General features: G+C 36.8%; 1 protein-coding gene across 1 annotated transcript; it reads right to left on the reverse strand.

The window, feature by feature from the left end:
* Positions 1 to 298: 298 nt before the first annotated feature.
* LOC149936471 (uncharacterized) lies at positions 299 to 19140 on the reverse strand. The gene is made up of 4 exons (XM_090153903.1): positions 18945 to 19140; positions 7826 to 8000; positions 4649 to 4887; positions 299 to 1731 (listed from the first exon to the last, which is right to left on the reverse strand). The coding sequence occupies exons 2-4, from the start codon at positions 7986 to 7988 to the stop codon at positions 913 to 915; spliced, it is 1221 nt and encodes a 406-aa protein (XP_090010029.1). The 5' UTR covers positions 7989 to 8000; positions 18945 to 19140; the 3' UTR covers positions 299 to 912.
* Between the last annotated feature and the right edge of the window lie 892 nt (positions 19141 to 20032).

Here is a 20032-nt window from a genome sequence, read left to right on the forward strand (position 1 = left end):
AGCGACCATAAGTATCATCAAGCACGTAGATATAGAAAGTCTAAGGGAGGGAGGCGGGTTATAACACAACCAGATGAAATCGCGAGCGCAGCGAGCGTGAAATTTTTCGTTAGCAATAACGCATATTTAAAGTACTGGCTAAACTCGGAACGAGTGACAATGACATTTCCGCACGTGTATCAAACGAAGTTTTTTAATACATTTGCGAGAAAATGATAATAACACAAAGAACAAAATTGATATTGTTTTGCAAAATTTAATATTTTTATTGGAAAAGGATAATGTTAATGTTGCGCTCCTTTCGTAAGAAAAGAATCGAGTCCTAAGGGGGGGGGGGTGAACCCCCTAACCCCCCCTTATGTACGTCCTTGAGAAACATAATAAACATAAGTATGACACTGAACTATTTCGGTTAATGATAGTCTGTCGCGTAATCAGAGTTTTTAGAATAGGAAACCCTCTTCTTCAAAGTGACGGCGATAAATACGATCGAAAACGCGTTCGTGTTTCAAATTCGAAAATAACTACCTTCAGAAACGAAGTCGATGTTTTCAATAAACGATTTTTAACTTCCGATTTAATAATTTTTCATTATTTTGTCACAGTAAACATTATATGTACTGTTGAAAGCGCTTCAATTTTCGATAAGCTTTGGATAATTCTTCAAACAGGCTGTCTGGGGCGTTTTGTCGGACACCGTTACCTGACACTTCCCAAGACTAGTAACAGTTCCGGAGAGTTCTCAATCCTTATACAACTAATGATTTATGTGGTCATTGGCGAAACAAATTATCATTAAGAATTTCGCATTGGGAGAATCGGAAGTGTCATACTAATTATTATTACTGGACTGATATTAATTCGCTTCAGCGTCTGATCGCGATAGAGAAAACTTAGGCGCGGCTACGTCAGTTAGTTAAACAACGAATTTATTAAAAAGATAAGCGATAAAATTTGATAAAAATCGGCTGGTGTGGCTTCCCTCGGCCCAACATTTGCTTTCCCGCTCGAGACAGTTTTGCGTTCTTGAAGTGGAACTTCAAAAACTTCATCGTCATCGTCGTCGCTGCACCTTCCTTGCAGATATTTCAGTTTAAAGTCACCAGTTCGCGTCATGACAGTGTCGTTAGAGTAAGTCGCGCAGCGAGAGTCGGGGTAATAAAGCGAAAATGTCTCCTGGAAGAACCATTCCAAGTCGCAATTACAGAAGAAGCGATTGCCGTGGATGACCGTTTTGGTCTGCTTGGAAAAATTGGCGGGAAGGCACTGGTTTTTCGCGTGATCGAATTGGTTCCCCGTAAATTCGAGTTCGCCAGACGCGACTAAGGAGTCGAAGGAATCGGTCTCGCACCGGTCGACATCGTTATTTTTAAACGCCATTTTCGTGACGTATTTCGTCTTCAAGAATGACTCGTGGGTGACGAGGAAATGGCATTTGTCCACGAGCATGTGCGTGGAAACCTCGTTGCAGTTGATCGATTTGGTTTCGGCCGTTCCTATCGTGACGTTCTTAAGTATCAGCTGCTGGACGCTGCCCTTAATGCGAATGCCGTTCGTGTACAGGTCGTCGATTTTGGAATTACAGATCGAAAACATATCGACGTGGTCAATGGCGATTGCCGATTCGTCGATTCCACCGATTTCGACGTCCATCATCACGAAAAAGCTGTTGTAGGTAACGCCGAAAAATCCGGTGTGCAGTAAACCAATTTTGACATCCGAAAAGTATACCTGTTAATTATAATTACTTATTAATGTTATCGCCTATGAAATTCAACGCTACTTTCCAATCGCTAGCCATGGCTCAATAGGCGCTTCAGCAATTCGCTATAAAGTAAACAATACTGAGTTTTAGGAGATTAATGAGATATCTTAGAACTTATTTGAATTTCTTTAGTGGGAAGGAGCTTACTTTTGGAGCGTAAAGTGAATTGGGACATAATAATTATCCCTAATTAGAAATAAATACAGAGGGTAAAGGAAATTTTACCCATTGACACTCCAAGATTTCAGTTTATGATAGCATATGTATCATAAACACTCATAAGTATGCCATAAAAGCATTTTCTTTAATGAAACCTTGTTCGAGGATATGACTTAAATTACGTCACTTCCAGTTCCGTGACGAAAAACGCGTCATCAACCTTATAGCTTGGAAACGGAAGTTAGTGAAAAATTGCTCGCGCGTTTCTGACTTTAACAATCCACAGTTTAGCTTGTTCTTCGTGATAACGTGATAGCAAAAGGATTATAAAAATTAATTATGCTACATATGATGATTGTCTTTCATATGTAGTTTCGAAAGAGGAAACTCGTCGCTGCCTACTCTTTTCGTTGAAAAATTCACTATCAGGTTAGTGATATGACGATAAATTCGAAAATAGTTACGTTCAGAAACGAACGGGATGTTTATAATAGTCAATTTTACGTTATAATTTTTCATTATTTTGCTAAAGTAAACGTAATTTTTACGGTTGAAAGCGTTCCAATAAGCTTAATTGGCTGATCCTTCAAATAGGCTTATGTTTATTACGCTTTAATAAACACAATCGCTGTCACAAAGTGAAACAACTAGCCCTACAACTCTACCTGAGTGATCCGTTTAGCTTCGTATCTTCAGTTGAAATCAGTGGCGTAGCCAGGAGAGGAGGTATTCTCCTTGTCAAAACTCCGTCTGGGGGCTGCTTTCACTATACAAATATAGGGGCAATTTGACGTCTAGGCGCATTAGGCGCGAGCCTAGAGCCACCAAAATTTAGGGGGCCCATCTTGCCCACTCGAGGGGCGGGTTGTGAAATTTAACATTGTAGTATATCATGTTAGGTCTCGAGGGGGTGTAAATGGACCCTAAAAAACATTTCCCCTAGGGTCATAAACGCGCATCTGCGCCCTTCTCGACTACCCTGAAACTTGACACAGTCGGCTCTCCCCTTGACCACTGATTGCAATTGTGCCACTGGTGGTACGACGAACAAGACTTGATTAAAAGTAGTATATTATAAATAGAAAATCCTCCGCTAACGCTCGCTACAACTTGTGGGAGATATGGATAGATATGGCTGTAAATTCTTTTACAACATCGCCGCCATTTCTGTTTACTATTTTATAAGAGGAGCCGAGTTCGAATCCATGTTGGCACTGGGTGAAAACTAGGAACAGCGCCTTTCACGTTGGGTTTCAAAGTCCTTTCCCCACTGGTTAAAGGCCTTTTCCCCTTTCCATAAAAGCTCATTGAGGGAGCTGTAGGCTCGTGTAGCTTCAAGGAATTTCCACCAAGCTATGATCCTCCTACCCAATTTAACCCTGCCAGCTGGAATAAAATGGCCTTAAAAGTCACCATAAGTACTTAAGTTTATTTAAAAACAATCAAGAAATAAAGTGTAGTTTTATTTTTGCACTAATTATGATTACCGGGATTATGCTTGATTTGCTGTAACAAGGCGCAAATGGAATATACTGCCGACTAATAAACTACCAGGATACAATGTTGTCCGTCGTCTTTTATTTAAATGGCGGCGTCCACATTTTGACTAAGTCTTTACGTTGTTCAATACAAATTCTATATAGGTATAACTGCACGGATTTCCTCCGGGATATTACTATTAGCAAGTAGTTTCAAACTATTTCATAGTACGTTCAGCCCCCTCCCTTATGGTGACGGAACCGGCCCCAAATAAATACTATTTAGAAAGAGTTTCTGAGGTCACCAAAAACTATTTCGCGTGCTTACAACACAGTAGCGGCACTGGGATTTTAAGTGGTGTAGGTTAATACAAAAGTGGGACCTATTTTAAACTTTTTAACATTTTACAGCTAGTAAATGACCACCACATACCACAAAAACCATTCACGACAGCTTCAAGGCATACCATTTGAGTTTTTCAACCCCCAGATACCATACCAAACGTATTTGAGATTTCAAGGCATACATGCCGTAGAAAAATCATTTGAGATTTCAAGGCATACATACCGTAGAAAAATCATTTGAGATTTCAAGGCATACATACCGTAGAAAAATCATTTGAGATTTCAAGGCATACATACCGTAGAAAAATCATTTGATATTTCAAGGCATACATGCCGTAGAAAAATCATTTGAGATTTCAAGGCATACATACCGTAGAAAAATCATTTGAGATTTCAAGGCATACATACCGTAGAAAAATCATTTGATATTTCAAGGCATACATGCCGTAGAAAAATCATTTGATATTTCAAGGCATACATGCCGTAGAAAAATCATTTGATATTTCAAGGCATACATGCCGTAGAAAAATCATTTGATATTTCAAGGCATACATGCCGTAGAAAAATCATTTGATATTTCAAGGCATACATGCCGTAGAAAAATCATTTGATATTTCAAGGCGTACATGCCGTAGAAAAATCATTTGATATTTCAAGGCATACATGCCGTAGAAAAATCATTTGAGGTTTCATGGCATACATGCCGTAGAAAAATCATTTGAGATTTCAAGGCATACATCATACATTCCGTAGAGAAATCATTTGAGATTTCAAGGCATACATCATACATTCCGTAGAGAAATCATTTGAGATTTCAAGACGAATATGTTGAGGTTAAAAAGAGTTAAAAAATAAAAGTGTCTGACGGGTGAGAAATATCATTTATGGATTAGAAACTTACGTAGGTGATATTCGATGTTGCGACGAATACGTGATGTGATGGAACAAAATTTCTGACGTTGGAAATGTTGATGTGTTCGATGGATTTAATATTAAAAAAAGCTTGTTCGTTAATGTGAAGTTCATCAAGATCGTAAAATTCCAAGGAATCGATGTTTTGAAACATAAACGCGGAAGTATGAACTGTGACAACGCCACAATGATGCACTGTCACGGTAAATACGTGGGACAAAGCGGAACCTGTCAAATACATTTTAATTAACAATTTATACAGCAATAATATTAAAAAGTGATATATTTAAAGGGGAACGGTCAAGCTTTAACCAGTTAGATAGCCTTATAGCCCGTTAAAAACTAAAATGTATGGTGAAAACCGCATAAAAAATAGTAAGTATTTAATTTTTAATAAAAAAAAGAAATTTCGGGAAATTGAAAAGCGCCCGTCCGCTGCGACACCTGTTGAGAGATCGGTGAGACAGAAAAACAACATAAAAGCGCGCGCTGCTGAAGACGCGAAAAATTTGTTTTGCACGCGCGGCGCGTTTCAATTATACGAGAACTAAGCCTAAATTGGGCGATTTTAAAAGTTAGGATAGTTCGCAAATCACTCTCTAAGGTGCTGCTGGCGCTGGCGATACACCTTAAGATGGCGGCGAAAATTCAAACCCAAATACTTGGCGTTATTTTGCATTTCAACTCTTTAGGCCAAAAACCATTTTTTCAAGCCAAAAAAAGGTACGTGTAAGTATATTGAACGTCTTGTTGATCTTTTGATATGCAAATAAGGCGACATTTGGAAAAGCTTGGCCGTTCCCCAGCACCGTAACCAGGATTTGATTTCAGGAGGGGCGCGCAATGGAAACAAATAAAAAAAAAAAAAAATTGTACATACAACCATACGGTTCAGGGTGGGAACGGCCCGACCGCCCCCCCCCCCTTGGTTACGGCCCTGCCGTTCCCCTTTAAAGATAAATAATATTCAAAGTGTTAATCACTCTCCGTAATCGGTGTACTAAAATGATTACGTCACTGATTACCGATTTTGTATTACCTAAAAAAAGGTTTTTGGCTAAAGTAGAACTCGCGTTTAACCCTTTAACTCGAGTTAAATATTTAACTGAAGACGACCCAAATAAAATAACACGGCGCCCATAAATGCCCCCGAGGGCCCGCGTTTACCTATTCAAGTAGCTCTTCTTTGGTGAGAATTTCCCGCTAAACCGCGGATGTGCACACCTCATTAACATTTATTATCGGTATTACTACATTTAACGATGTAAAATTTAGAAATTTACTTATTTATCAAACATATGTTTGCTGTGTGATAGTTATATAGTTAGTCACCATATCTTGTATTTATCTGTGAATTTTTTTTGTATTTAGAAAAGTCAACGAATAACATAAGCAGTATATGAAGGGATCTTATGTAATTCTGTTAATAAAGTAATAAAATCGTAATTGCTGATTAACCCGAATTAGCCTTTCAGTTTATACGCGGATATCACTGGTTTGTGTACACGAACTGAATTTCGTGTACTAGAATACCTAAAATACACGTATACTATACACGTGTTTATAATTCGTACACGTATCTACCGAAATGACAAAATATCACCCAAATAAACACTCAGTTTTGCTACCTGGGCAACGAGAGAAGATGATGAACCGATGAATTTTCATCTGCTTAGCAGAAGTTTGTGTAAACACAAAAGGCTAATAGTTGATTTTATAAAATAAAATGTGGTCTTGCCCAATTTGTTAAAAGACACAGCTTTTATTAGTATAACCATAAGTGTATAGATTGTTACATAAGTGTGACACTTTTTATTCTTCACATACAGAAGATTTACTGAGAGCTATTCACAGGACAGACTGCATTACGGGCTTCGTCACCATTTTGCGTCCGCTTGCTAACGGGTCACACGTAGCCTTTGACAGCGCTTCGCTAGGGGGAGATTTTGTTCTGGTGATGATGTCACTCTGTTACAAGCTCTCAGTAAAATGTTCCCCTAAGGGACAAACTTATAGAATAATATTATAGACTTATGTAAAAGTAAGAGAATGTGACGTAATTAGTCACATAAAACAAAAAAGCCACGTTACTTTCTAAAAAAAACTATTACGATGGAAAGTTCGAGTGATCGGAATAACGCGAAATCTGAATAACGCGGAATCCGAATATCGAGGAGTCAGAATAAGGCTGAATCTAAATAACGCCGTATCTGAACAGCATGTTATTGAAAAAATAAAGCTACTTTCATACGTTTAGAATCCCTTGGAAAGTGTTCGAGATTTGTTTGAAAAATTCAGAGTGACTCGTCACTCGTGTCTTACCTGGCCTACCCCCTGGCCCCGCCATTGCGTTATTCACGTTCCGTCTTTTTCCGACTGCGCGTTATTCAGATTCCAAGCTATTTTTATTTGAAGCTCCACCGCGGTTCTTCAAAGAGAACCACTATGGGTTTCCCTTTAAAGGTTTGTTTCCCCGTCACTTATTGGCGAATTTATCTATCACCGCCGACAAAAGTAGTGTTGGTACGGTGCAAAAAATCTCGGAGCCGGAGTCGGAGCAGTGTTATCTGGGAAAAAAAAACAGTGAAGACCCGTTTCTTCCGGGGAACAGTCTTTAATGACCTCCCCATAGTAAATTAAACTGATTTTGTTTTGTAATTTTGATATTTAAAAAAAATAACAAGATATCTTGGACATCCATTAAAGGGATAATGAAATCGGAAAATACAATACCTTCAAACTATTCAGCTTTCAAAACTACATATTTTTCCAATTTACAGTCATTAGAAAAAATGTAAACTCAAATTTTAAGAAAATAAAAACTACGCCGAAAAAAGCAGAAGCCGCCAACGCGAAATCGCCGTGTGTTTTGAAAATCCCGGAATCTGTACGGACGACCAATGAGAAGCGACGTTTTAACTTCAAAAGTCGCCTCTCATTGGGCGTCCGTACAGATAACGGGATTTTCAAAACACACGGCTATTTCGCGTTGGCGGCGTCTGCTTTTTTCGGCGTAGTTTTTATTTTCTTAAAATTTGAGTTTACATTTTTTCTAATGACTGTAAATTGGAAAAATATGTAGTTTTGAAAGCTGAATATTTTGAAGGTACTGTATTTTCCGATTTCATTATCCCTTTAAGCAGGCTTCGACTAAGATATAACTTACTTAAACCAGTGCTTAAAGTGACGTTCTCCCTTTGGTTGCAAATGCATATGACGAGTTTATTTTCGCATTTGCAGGGGTACCCGGGGCACGACGACGATGACCAGCCGGTACAAATTTGGTATATCATTAGTGAACACAGAACGATGACTATTTTGGCGCTCATTTTGTGGCAGATCTGAAACAAAATTGAATCAAATTGTGATATACGCAGTATATTCGACTAGTTCTAGTAGCTAATTTGTTTTCAAATTATTATCCCGTTTTTAGAAAAAGCAGTTACAATTTTCAACGGAAGTCGAAATTCTGAGAACCCTCTACCGTTATCTCCATATTCTATACAATATTACATATTCTAAACTGAAATCTCAAAAAATGCTTTATATATGTTGAGCCCCGAACTCCGCTGAAAATAATTAATATTTTTAATATTTTTAATATTTTTACAAGGCACCTTCAAAGCTTATAAAAAAAACTCGCAACATATGTAGCTTTATTCGGCTTTAAAACATTCTACGAGGACCTCTATTATGTCCGACAACAGACGCTCAAGACGCAAAGACCATCGACGCCAAGAATTATTTCGCGTGGTAGAACTGTAGGCTCCGTATGACCGGAAAAACCGCGCGAAAAATTATTTTCCATCCGAACAAATTTAGGTAAGTTTTACACACAACCTAAAATTAGCTGTGGAAAATGTTGTCATCGAGCTGGGAAAACTAATCCCGGGCTTAGAGGCGGCTGTCGTCCAAAAAAACGATGTCTGACGCGGGAAATATAATCAGATCTGCATGGTAATTATTTGTAAATGTAAAAATTATGAATAAAGAAGTATAGAAGGTACCATAAGTTTATGATATCAAACTGTAAGTCTGGCACTGCCAAAAGCCATTAATCCTTTGAGGCCTTTCTCGAATGATTATACCTCATAAGTGGTCTAAATACCAGAATGAATTATTAACTAGCCGAAATTTGCCCGCGCAATTTTAAATTCTCAAACAACGTCAGAAAGGAAGTAAATCGGGCCTGATCCGGCGGTAATTTTTAACAACCAATCAAAAGTATCGACGTCACAGTGTTTTACATTATTAAAAAAGGCTCCGTCTAGCAACTTGCTGGAGAGACAACCATTCCGGTTAAATATATTCATGCGCCGAATAAATTGGCGCTAATTCGCGTTCTTTGGCTCGTGAGCGCGTGCGGGGAGCCTTGCGATAGGACGGGCACGTTATATTTTGTTTTGAAGTCGCGTATTTTTTCGCCAGGGGGCGCTTCTTATTCTTCCAACGCTAATTCTTTTGATAATAGTCTGTTTCGTCAATTACCATATAAACAATAGTACGGTTACGGACTGACAACCTTCCGCGAACTGTTACTGGTTTTTGGAACTGTCAAGTATCAGTGCCCTAGAAATCGCCGAAGACAGCCATTTGGAGGGCAGAGTCCAATCATGTTGAACCGTAAAAATTAAACATCGTAAATATAATTATAACCGGACTATATTATAAACACTCACTTCGTTACTGAAGATAGCTATTTTAGAATTTGAGACCCAAACCCGTTTTCGTTCACCCGGCAGTAATTATGCCAATATGGGGTAGGTACATTTGTTCGAATTTCAATCGTCCGAACGGTGGAACAAATGTTCTAATTTCATTCGTCCGAACCACCGAAATAACAAATGTTTCAATTGTTCGAATTGGACAACTCTTTTGTTTCATTCGTCCGAATCGGTAGCATCACTTGTCCGAATTCTGTCGCTAAATTAGTATTTCTTATTGCTGTTTTAGGTTAGGTTAGGTTAGGTTCACGTTAAACAACCAATTCCTAATGTTCGAAAAACGGACAAACGATTATTCGAACAAATGAAATTCGCCAGTAAAGTTAACATAAATTGAACGAATAAATCACCAACAAAAGTTGTGATAAATTTTTCGGGCAAATGAAATACTTATTCGGACATACGATCCTGTTTTCCGGCATTCGGACAAATGATCATTCGGACATTTGTACCACCGCTCGGACGAATGAAATTTGAGCAAATGTACCCAAATCGCCAATATAGAGAGAGAGAGTAGGAAGTAACGGATTTGTTGTTCGGAAACTTCCGATTACGGAATCGATCTTTCACAGACTATCAGTTATGGTATTGAAAGTCACTCCACTCACAGCTATCAGTAATTATTTTCTCAAACTGACACGCTTAAGAAATACAATTATTGGCTTATGATACTACTTCATATATTGAATACGCGTAGGGTTTCGCTTAAAATGAATTTATGTGGAAAGCTTCTACTCGCGAGAGACTGATGACCGTGAGCTTCTCAACGCTTTAGTCTCACGCTACGAAAGGCCTCGTGGAACCCAAGTCCTTCACGCGCAGACTGTCTATTAATTAATCACTTAATTTGTCACTCGAAAGTTTTTATTAGCGCTGCTCAAAGCTATTTGGCGCCGACTAAATTTTCGCAACTATTCTTAGAATGCCGTGACTGCCCGAACGACATTATATTGATGATAATATTTAGCTCTAACTAATTAATGACGTACATTTTTACGCGGTAGCGTTCGCTATCAGGTTTAACGTGACATTATAAAATTAGAATAATTATTACTTAAGTTAGGAGGAATTTAATGTATTAAATAACAACGTGTTATTGGGTATAAATACCGCAGTTTTATATAATTTATTAGTGTATTTTGGTGGGTTAGTGATTGGGGTAATTGCCCAGCCAACTGCTAAGCCATGATGAATAATCCATAAATACATCTTCCGAATTTCTTAGTATCAGTTGTAAATCACAAATAATTGTAGAACTGTATTGAAACTAATCGCAATTTTTGGATTGGGTGGTATAAACTTCACCCATAGTCAGCGATTGGGTCACCTACACGTGACCCAAGATTCCGGATGACCCTTGATATCAAAATCAGGGAACTCTGTGGAAAATATCATCATTATTATTTTTCTATCAATCCGGAATCTCAACTTAATCGGTTAATCCTCGACCTCAACTTAACAGTGTTTCGTAAAATTAAAACCCTGGATTGGGCCTTGGACCTTTGTGTCAAATGTACGATTAAAAGAGTTCGTAGTTGAGCCAAAAGTAAACCAGTCGTTTTTCTCTCGTAAGTCGCGAATACCAGCTATCTCGTTGTCGGAGCCTTCGTTCGTCGCTGCTATCTTCAATCGTCTAGTCTACCAGACTTCCTCTGTGGCCAACTGTACTGAACTCTTCAAATTCCGTTTCCGAAGGTGACGCATCGGCAGTCGGTACCGACAATTGTCATAAGTACAATTAAAAGTTATACATGGCTGAATTGAATTAGTTTAGGTGTTTAATGTGTGTAATAAATGATCATTGGCATGGTAATATATCGTAGTCATTTAGCATACCCTTAGCTCTTAACATCTTAACATTCTATAATTCGTACTTTACTTAAAACGAAACTGCCTTTCTAACGACTAATTTATATTCATAAATATCATAAATAACACAATTGGGTAAAGGATTTCTAAATCTTTGCGAATTGTCGTTGTTTATCCATAAGATTATAATCAAGTTCACGCGTAAGTATGTCAGTTTCCTATCTTCCTCGTTATGAATTTTTAGCGAGAGTAATTTTTAGAATAGCTACACATTTTTGGTGGACTTCCGTCTAAGTCATATTTGACCTGATATCGGTTCTTCGATTTAATGAGCTCGTGAGGTGGGATTGAGGCGTGGGACCCGAACGTGATCATTTGTGGCCAAGTTTTACAAACAATCCCTAAGAGATTTGGGTGTACTATGCTTCAGGCCCCTCTCTGCCATTGGGCTAGGTAGGGCTAAGCCCTAGGGCGTCTCCCCGGAGGGGCGCCGTCTATATAAAAAATACTGTAAAAAATATATAAAAGGGTGCCTAATATATTTAGCCCAGGGGCGCTTGGTACGTAGTCGCTGCCGACGCCGCCGCCGCCGTTCGTGGGAAAACTCTTCAACCGTTAAGGTTAGAATGATACGTCAAATTAAAGTGAATTACAAACCTTCGATAGCCCAACATTGAGTTATGCGCAAGGGTGCCCAGAGCTTTAATTTGAACATTCTTCTGGAGTTATAAAAGTAATTTTGGTGATTCAGAGCCAAAACTAATTTTTTTTTGATTTTTCATATTTTACTTAACTTTCCAACCTGTCAAAATGGTGAATTTTGCATCATTCGGTAGGCTGATTTATCATATTTTACATAACTTTCCAACCTGTCAGAATGGTAAATTATGCATCAATCGGTACTCGGTAGGGAAATTTGAATCCTCGCTGACCTAGGATTTTCGCAATCAGATGTCCAAACCTTAGGCAGCTAGGGCAGCTCCAGTTATTTTTCAGTTTTACCTCTCTATCTGACGCATTTCCAGTTTCCCACTATTTATTTACGTTTCCCGTGTTTCGGAACTTCGTCGGGTAGACCCGTAGACGGCTAATCAGGGCGGTGTTAATTTCAGTAGCTTAGTGTTACGTTTGACGCTTTTATCAAGGGTCGTGTTCATTGTGAAAGCGTTGTAACGGAATTTTCACGGAATGATTAACAGCTCGAATGGGACATTTTTCGGAATGGTTTATTACTGTAAAAAATTGTCCTCTAAAGGTTGTTGTATCGCGCTTATCAAGTGAAAGTACAGGGGGATTTGAATATTATTTATCTTTATGGCAAAGTTGCTATTAGGTTAATGCGCTATTTTTTAGGACAGGGTGCTTGATATATTTTTATTCTCTTAGGTTGTTATTGCTTAGTGCGCTTTTTTAGGACCGGGTAATTGTGTTATTGTTCTTAATGAAGAGGGTGTTTGGGGAAGCTCTCCTTTTTGTAATTTGGTTTACTAATCTTCTATCTCTAACGCCATTTCACTATTATTTCCTCGTTTGCCGCGAATTTGAGCTTCTGGGGTGTTTTCCCGTACGCGGCCAAAGTCTAAAACCAGGTAGCTTAAATCAGGAGTTAATTTTCATAGCTTAGTCTTACTTTTTGCGGTTATTATCTGTGGAAATATTTATTGAGGAAGCGTTGTAATTTATTTTTCACAGGCTGATTTACTGATTGCGTGGGATATTTTTCTTATTGTGAACAAAGCGCTCATTTTGGTAAAAGTTCATCTTAGACTATTATATTGCATTTATCAAACTAACGCACAGGGGTTTGAAATAATTTTCCTCGTGAATGAACTAGGTCGTAATGGGGTTTTCTTATGGTAAAGTTACTCTTAGGTTGTAAATGCTTAGTGCGCTAATTATGATCAAGGACAGCGTGATTGAGATATTGTTCTTAGTGAAGAGGGAGGTTGAGAAAGCAGTCCTTTTCGAGTAATTTCCTTTTAGGCTGCTTAAGTGCGCTTATAAAGCTACAGTACAGTGTTATTTTAAATTTGTTCATAATTTAACTTTAATATGAAAGGTGAACTAAACACATCAGGTGTATTGTGTGTACTCAAATATCCCTGACATCTTGTTTCTCGCTAGAGGCGTTCATCTTACTGCGTCCTACATAGCTATCAGCCATTACTTCGACTAGCTAGTCTAAATTCGGGCCCAATATAATACAGATAATTTAGAAGGAGTATTATATTTACGCGCGTGGACAACCTATCTTCATATTACTGCAACCATATTTACACAGAAGCTAATTTCTAGTTTTCTGTTTTCGCTTTCATTAAAGAAACAAAAGTGGCGTTTCTCACTTTTCTCTTATTTATCAGCGCTTTTAGTGACCTTCTAATGTAGTTGATTTTTCTCATTATTTGGATAAGGGCGTATCTAAGGGGTTTTAAGGTTCAAACCCTCACCCGAAACCTAACATTGATTTTTGAATCTAAAGGGGGGACGCAAAACCCTTAACATGGTCAGTGCATAGTGTGTGCTCAGGGCACACGTTCTTCAATGTGGTGACCACGATGAGAAATGAAATGAGTGGGGTGGCGGAGTGGTTAGCACTTTCGCCTCGCAGCAAGAGGAGCCGGGTTCGATCCCAGCTTGTGGCACTGGGTGAAAACTCGAAACAACTCCTTCTGCGTATAGTTTGCAAGTTCTCTCCCCACTGGTTTAAGGGTTTTCCCCCGAGATCTTCGGTTTCCCCTTCCATAAAAACTTGTTGAGGTTAACGGTAATAGTAAGTGTAGGGAGCTGTTGGCTCTCGTGGCGTGAAGGGCTTGGCACCACCCTCCTACGCATTGTAACCCGGCCACCTGAATTAATGGCTTCAAAAGTCGCATGATGACTTAGGCCTAAGGTGGTGCCTTGGGTATTAGCCTGGCTGATTATTATTTTTTTTTTTCTAAAAGTCGCCGTAAATAGGGGCGCAAAACATATTTGGCCTGGGGCGTAAGAACCTCGCGACGACCCTACCAACATAGTCCTTCTCCCATAAAAGTACTATAATTATCTCTGATAGCGTTTTCCATTTGACGGCTCTCGAACGTTCTAGATCGCTCTGATCAAAATTTTATGTTCCATTTGCGTGCTCGGATCTGCTCCGATCAAGTTCCACGAGTTCCATTTCCCGCTCTTGGGTGCTCCTAGATCGCCCAAAACTGATCTGCCGATTTCGACAGATCAACGGATCGAGATCGGAGCAAATTTTTGCGTGTTCCTTTTAGAGTTTTTGGCAAAATGGCAGACCAAGACGCGAAAATTCAAATTACTAGCAGATGAAAAACAACAAAGCGCGGGAATATCTTAATTGAATGTTCCATTTGCAGTTTTACTCTAGCCGATTGGGGCAAGATCTGTGACGTCAGAGACAGATTCGGAGCGAATCTCGTGCAATGAAATGGAAAACGCTATTATGTAGCTTTCGCGCGAAAAAAAGCTGACGCTACACAATTCGGGAAATCTAGTTGAATTTAGCCGGAATTGACAATTAATTTTGATCTCTAGGTCCGCATTTTATTTCCGTGACACCCAAACAGATTGGCCGCTCCCTCCAAAGACTTCATTCATCTAAAATTAGATACTACATATTCATTATCGATGAAAAATTTCTTCACCGTATTATGAATTAGCAGTGGCGTTACCAGGATTTCAAAACTGGAAAAATTTTGAGTTTTAGGCGGCGCTTTTCGGAAATTTAGGTGGCGCTTCAGAAATTTTTCAGGTGGCTCAAGCGCCGCCTAAAACACCCTAGCGACGCCACTGTGAATTAGAGAATTTACTGCTAAGATATTCTAGACATTATAAATGCAGATTATAATAGTAGAACCTATAGAAACCCACGGCTATTTGAGCCCACTACACAAAATACATGTAGCCATATTCTTGCGCGGATAACGAATCGCTTTAACGAGCCCGGTATCAGTATGAACGTTTCTTTGAAAAACCTCTCAAGCAAGAGTATTATATTTTGTAAACCTTTTAAATCTATGGTATAGAAATAATTAAAAATTGGGTCTTTAACGAGGGGTCGGACATTCTCAAAAAAAGCGCACAGGATTTCGAAATCTCCGTGCTTTCGCGATTTCGTCAAAGATTTCGCGATTTCATAAGAATTGCGACTTCGTCAGAGATTTTGCGATTTCGTCAAAGATTTCGCGATTTCATAAGATTTTGCGATTTCGTCAGAGATTTTGAAATTTGGTCATAGATTTTGCGATTTCGTCGGAGATTTCTTGAGAAGTTTACGGGATTTTGTACAAATGTCCGACCCCTCGGTCTTTAACAAAAGGGTCTCCTGGATAATATATAACTTTTTATTACTAAAAAGGCGCGGCAAGCTTTCGACCATCCCAGAGGTCTTCGTCAGGCACACTCATTACAAAAACGTTTACAGAAAACGTCGCGACAATATTTGTTTTTTTTTACATCAGCAACATTAATTTTTTATTACTCCCCACAGTTTCGCCTACCCATTCCCTTCTTCTAACAAGGAGAGTACCCGAGGTGTTTATGGCCGATTTTGTTCAAAGTCGGGCGTAATGTAGACCTATATGAGATATGAAATTTAGCAAAAGGCATATGGAAACCAAAAATGTTTTTGACCACTTAAAACCAAAATAAGATATTTTCCTTATTTTACCCAAAAATATTTTACCTAAATGTGGTCCAAATTACCCATTTCGTTATTTTAATTTTTTTTTGAAAATTTTTGTAAAACCGACAAAATCCCATCCTTTTTAAAATGGAGATTTTTTTGGTTTTCAGTGGTCAAAAACATTTTCGGTTGGAATAGCAAACCGAATGGGTAGTGCAATGTCTCCTTTTGGGAAATTTCATATCTCATGTACGTCTTCATTCCGCCCGACTTTGAACAAAATCGGTAATAAACACCTCGGGTACTCTCCTTGTAAGTTTAATTCCCCTTCTCCCGTACAATTGATAAAAACAACTTCGAAAAATTTTCGTCTATAATAGTCAAACTCCGAATAAACTAGTTCTGGATTTTCCCAATCTATTGTGTGTTTAAAGTCTGTGTCGATCAAATGTTTCGCGATACCGTTTAAACTAACTTTTTTATTACACGCGTATTTTTTCTTTTTTAATCTTATTTTTCTGGACCTTTGAGTTTCCCCAATATACGTACCATCACAAGTCTTACATTTAAGTTTATAAACAATATCTTTTTTATCAAGTTTTGTGAATTTTCGGTTTAAATTTACATTTTTTTAAGGTTTTATTCTTTTTACTGATTATTTTAATATCGAATTTCCTTTTTATCAATCTATCCAAAATTTCAGATTTTTATTTAATATATGATAAAACCAGAATATTATTATCTACATCTTGTCTATTGTTACGTACAATGTCATTCATGATCAGCCAATCATTGATAAAGTGAGGATAAAAACCCAATTCTTAAAATCAGCTTATCCGGAAAAGATTATCGATGACTTTTTCAATAATAAAATTGTAAAAAACCATGAACGTCATCGATAATCTTTTCCGGATAAGCTGATTTTAAGAATTGGGTTTACATTTACTTGTAATATACATAATATAACATATATACATAATATAACATATACTTGTAATATACATAATATAACATATATACATAATATAACATATACTTGTAATATACATAATATAACATATATACATAATATAACATATACTTGTAATATACATAATATAACATATATACATAATATAACATATACTTGTAATATACATAATATAACATATATACATAATATAACATATACTTGTAATATACATAATATAACATATACTTGTAATATACATAATATAACATATACTTGTAGTATACAAACTATATAACATATACTTGTAGTATACAAACTATATAACATATACTTGTAGTATACAAACTATATAACATATACTTGTAGTATACAAACTATATAACATATACTTGTAGTATACAAACTATATAACATATACTTGTAGTATACAAACTATATAACATATACTTGTAGTATACAAACTATATAACATATACTTGTAGTATACAAACTATATAACATATACTTGTAGTATACAAAATATATAACATATACTTGTAGTATACAAACTATATAACATATACATGTAGTATACAAACTATATAACATATACTTGTAGTATACAAAATATATAACATATACTTGTAGTATACAAACTATATAACATGTACTTGTAGTATACATAATATATAACATATACTTGTAGTATACAAAATATATAACATATACTTGTAGTATACATAATATATAACATGTACTTGTAGTATACATAATATATAACATATACTTGTAGTATACATAATATATAACATATACTTGTAGTATACATAATATATAACATATACTTGTAGTATATATAACATATACTTGTAGTATATATAACATATACTTGTAGTATATATAACATATACTTGTAGTATATATAACATATACTTGTAGTATATATAACATATACTTGTAGTATATATAACATATACTTGTAGTATATATAACATATACTTGTAGTATATATAACGTATACTTGTAGTATATATAACGTATACTTGTAGTATATATAACAAATACTTGTAGTATATATAACATATACTTGTAGCATACATAATATATAACATATACTTGTAGTATACATAATATATAAGATATACTTTAATATAAATAATATATAACATATACTTTAATATAAATAATATATAATATATACTTTAATATAAAATAATGTATAACAAATTAAAATGATGATGGGAGATATCACGTGTAATTTACTTTGACTGACGCAATTTATAAATTAACCAACGGTAACTTAAGTTTTCTACGTTGATCTAGATTTTTCTCAGATAAAAATAAAATAGCATCTATTGGGGAAAATTTAATAAAATAATTACTGGCAGAGCGAGCACTATACTTCCAAACTCAAAATATCTTTTTAATTTTTGTGTATTCTGTCCTGATGCGATAACTAACGTTACATTTCTCCAAAATGGTTGCCATTCTGTAGCATACCTTTTCAAAAACTTTAATTGAATAAAACATTTATGTGTAAATAGGCAAATCTAAAATATTTGGTTTGGTACAGAATAGCAGACTTCGTATAAAAGTTTTTTTTAATTTGAATAATAAGCTTCTTCATTGTTTGGCTAGTATCAAAGCGTAGTTAATTTTCGCGTACCTCTAAACGTTTAACGTTAAAATCAGATTTTAACATTAAACGTTTAGAGGCAAAACATTTTAACATCGTACTTTTGAGATATTTGACTTTTTCAAAACCTAAGTTATAGGATTTTAACGTGGTTCTTAATGCGAAAATTATAAAATCCAAAACCATTTTTTAGTCATAAATAGTTCAATATTTATGACTTTTACCTGAAACTTTTACAGTTCTTTTGTACATGCCTTAGTAATACTGATGCGTAAAAATCTAATTTTTCTAAAATTTGTTGGTTATAAGGTTTTGCCATGGGGCAGCCGCGCTCCGTCCAATAGCTCTAGAAGTATATTCAACTAAATCTTGCTATTTATATGGCAAAGTAAAACAAATAAGTAGACAAGATCGCGTGTCCGGAAACGATGCAACCGCAAAGTGCGCAAACTTAAACACTAAAACAAAACTTTCGGTCCATCTAAGAGAATGGGAGCGTATAGTAGACGAAATTACGGCCGATCTTCCATGAAAAAGATTCGCTAAAGAAACACGTACCTTTTGCAAGTTGAAAGTGGCGTTGCTAGTTGGCCTAATGACGGACGCGAAGTGGGAAGTTGGACGTGAAATATGAAATCGAGCAACGTACGACGAGAAAAGGGTCCTTTTCGAAACAAAGTAGGGTAATTTTGCCGCGATTCGGAAACAATCCCTTATCGCGACGAAACAGCGACGGAAGCGTCAAACGGACTTCATTTCCGTTCTTCCTCGGAGCTCGTTTCGGAACTTCGCGCCATCCGCCAGGAGCCGCTCGCCTTTATATATACGAGAGTGGATGGCCCATTATTGCGCGCAATCGGATAGAGAGAAACTAACGAGTGTGCGCGCGTAAGACACTGAAAACTATTACGCGATACAATTTCCCCTCCACCGAGGAAACTCGATCAAATAAAGAAAAGCGGGCGGGTTCATCTTCGTCGTTGAACTTCGATCAATAACCTTGTTCGGAGAAACAATTATTCGCTGAAAATGGGAATAAAACGAAGACGTTTTTACGAGTTAACTGCCCCTATTTTTCCCCTTAAAATTTACTTTATTTGATAAATAGCTTCTTTCAGGACAGCTCTCGGAAATAGGTAGAGATTTCGAAAAGAATTTATCCCGAAGGAAACTTTCCAGAAAATGATGAATGACCCGCGAATTATACTGAAACATTTGATTATTTTTCTCGTAACTGAAAATCTCTAAAGAGTAGACAACTACATATAACTAAAGGAACAAAAAACATTCCGTAGAATGAACAAAACTGAGAAAAACCTTACTTCCGGAAGAAAGAAGCATTTTCGATTTGTCTGGTCTCGGGATCGCCCCGATCGACGTTATATTTGCGTGCTCGGATCTGCTCCGATCTTGTTTCAACTGTTCAATTTACACTTAAATTTTCCTTTTAGCCCGCTCCAACCTGCTCTCAAACCCCGCTCGGATCAAATGTATACTTTAACGTCATCGTTCTCTTAGAAAGCGCGCGAGAGCGATTTCGTGTGAAATTCTAACCAACATTTTAATCATATAATTTTTCTAATATTTCCCTAAATATTAAACAAGGTATTTTCGATACTTATAGTACTTCATTCGATAATATATTA

The sequence above is a fragment of the Leiobunum rupestre genome, chromosome 7 (assembly GCF_980474605.1).
Source record: "Leiobunum rupestre chromosome 7, qqLeiRupe1.1.hap1, whole genome shotgun sequence".
In the NCBI taxonomy this organism is placed as follows: Eukaryota; Metazoa; Arthropoda; class Arachnida; order Opiliones; family Sclerosomatidae; genus Leiobunum; species Leiobunum rupestre.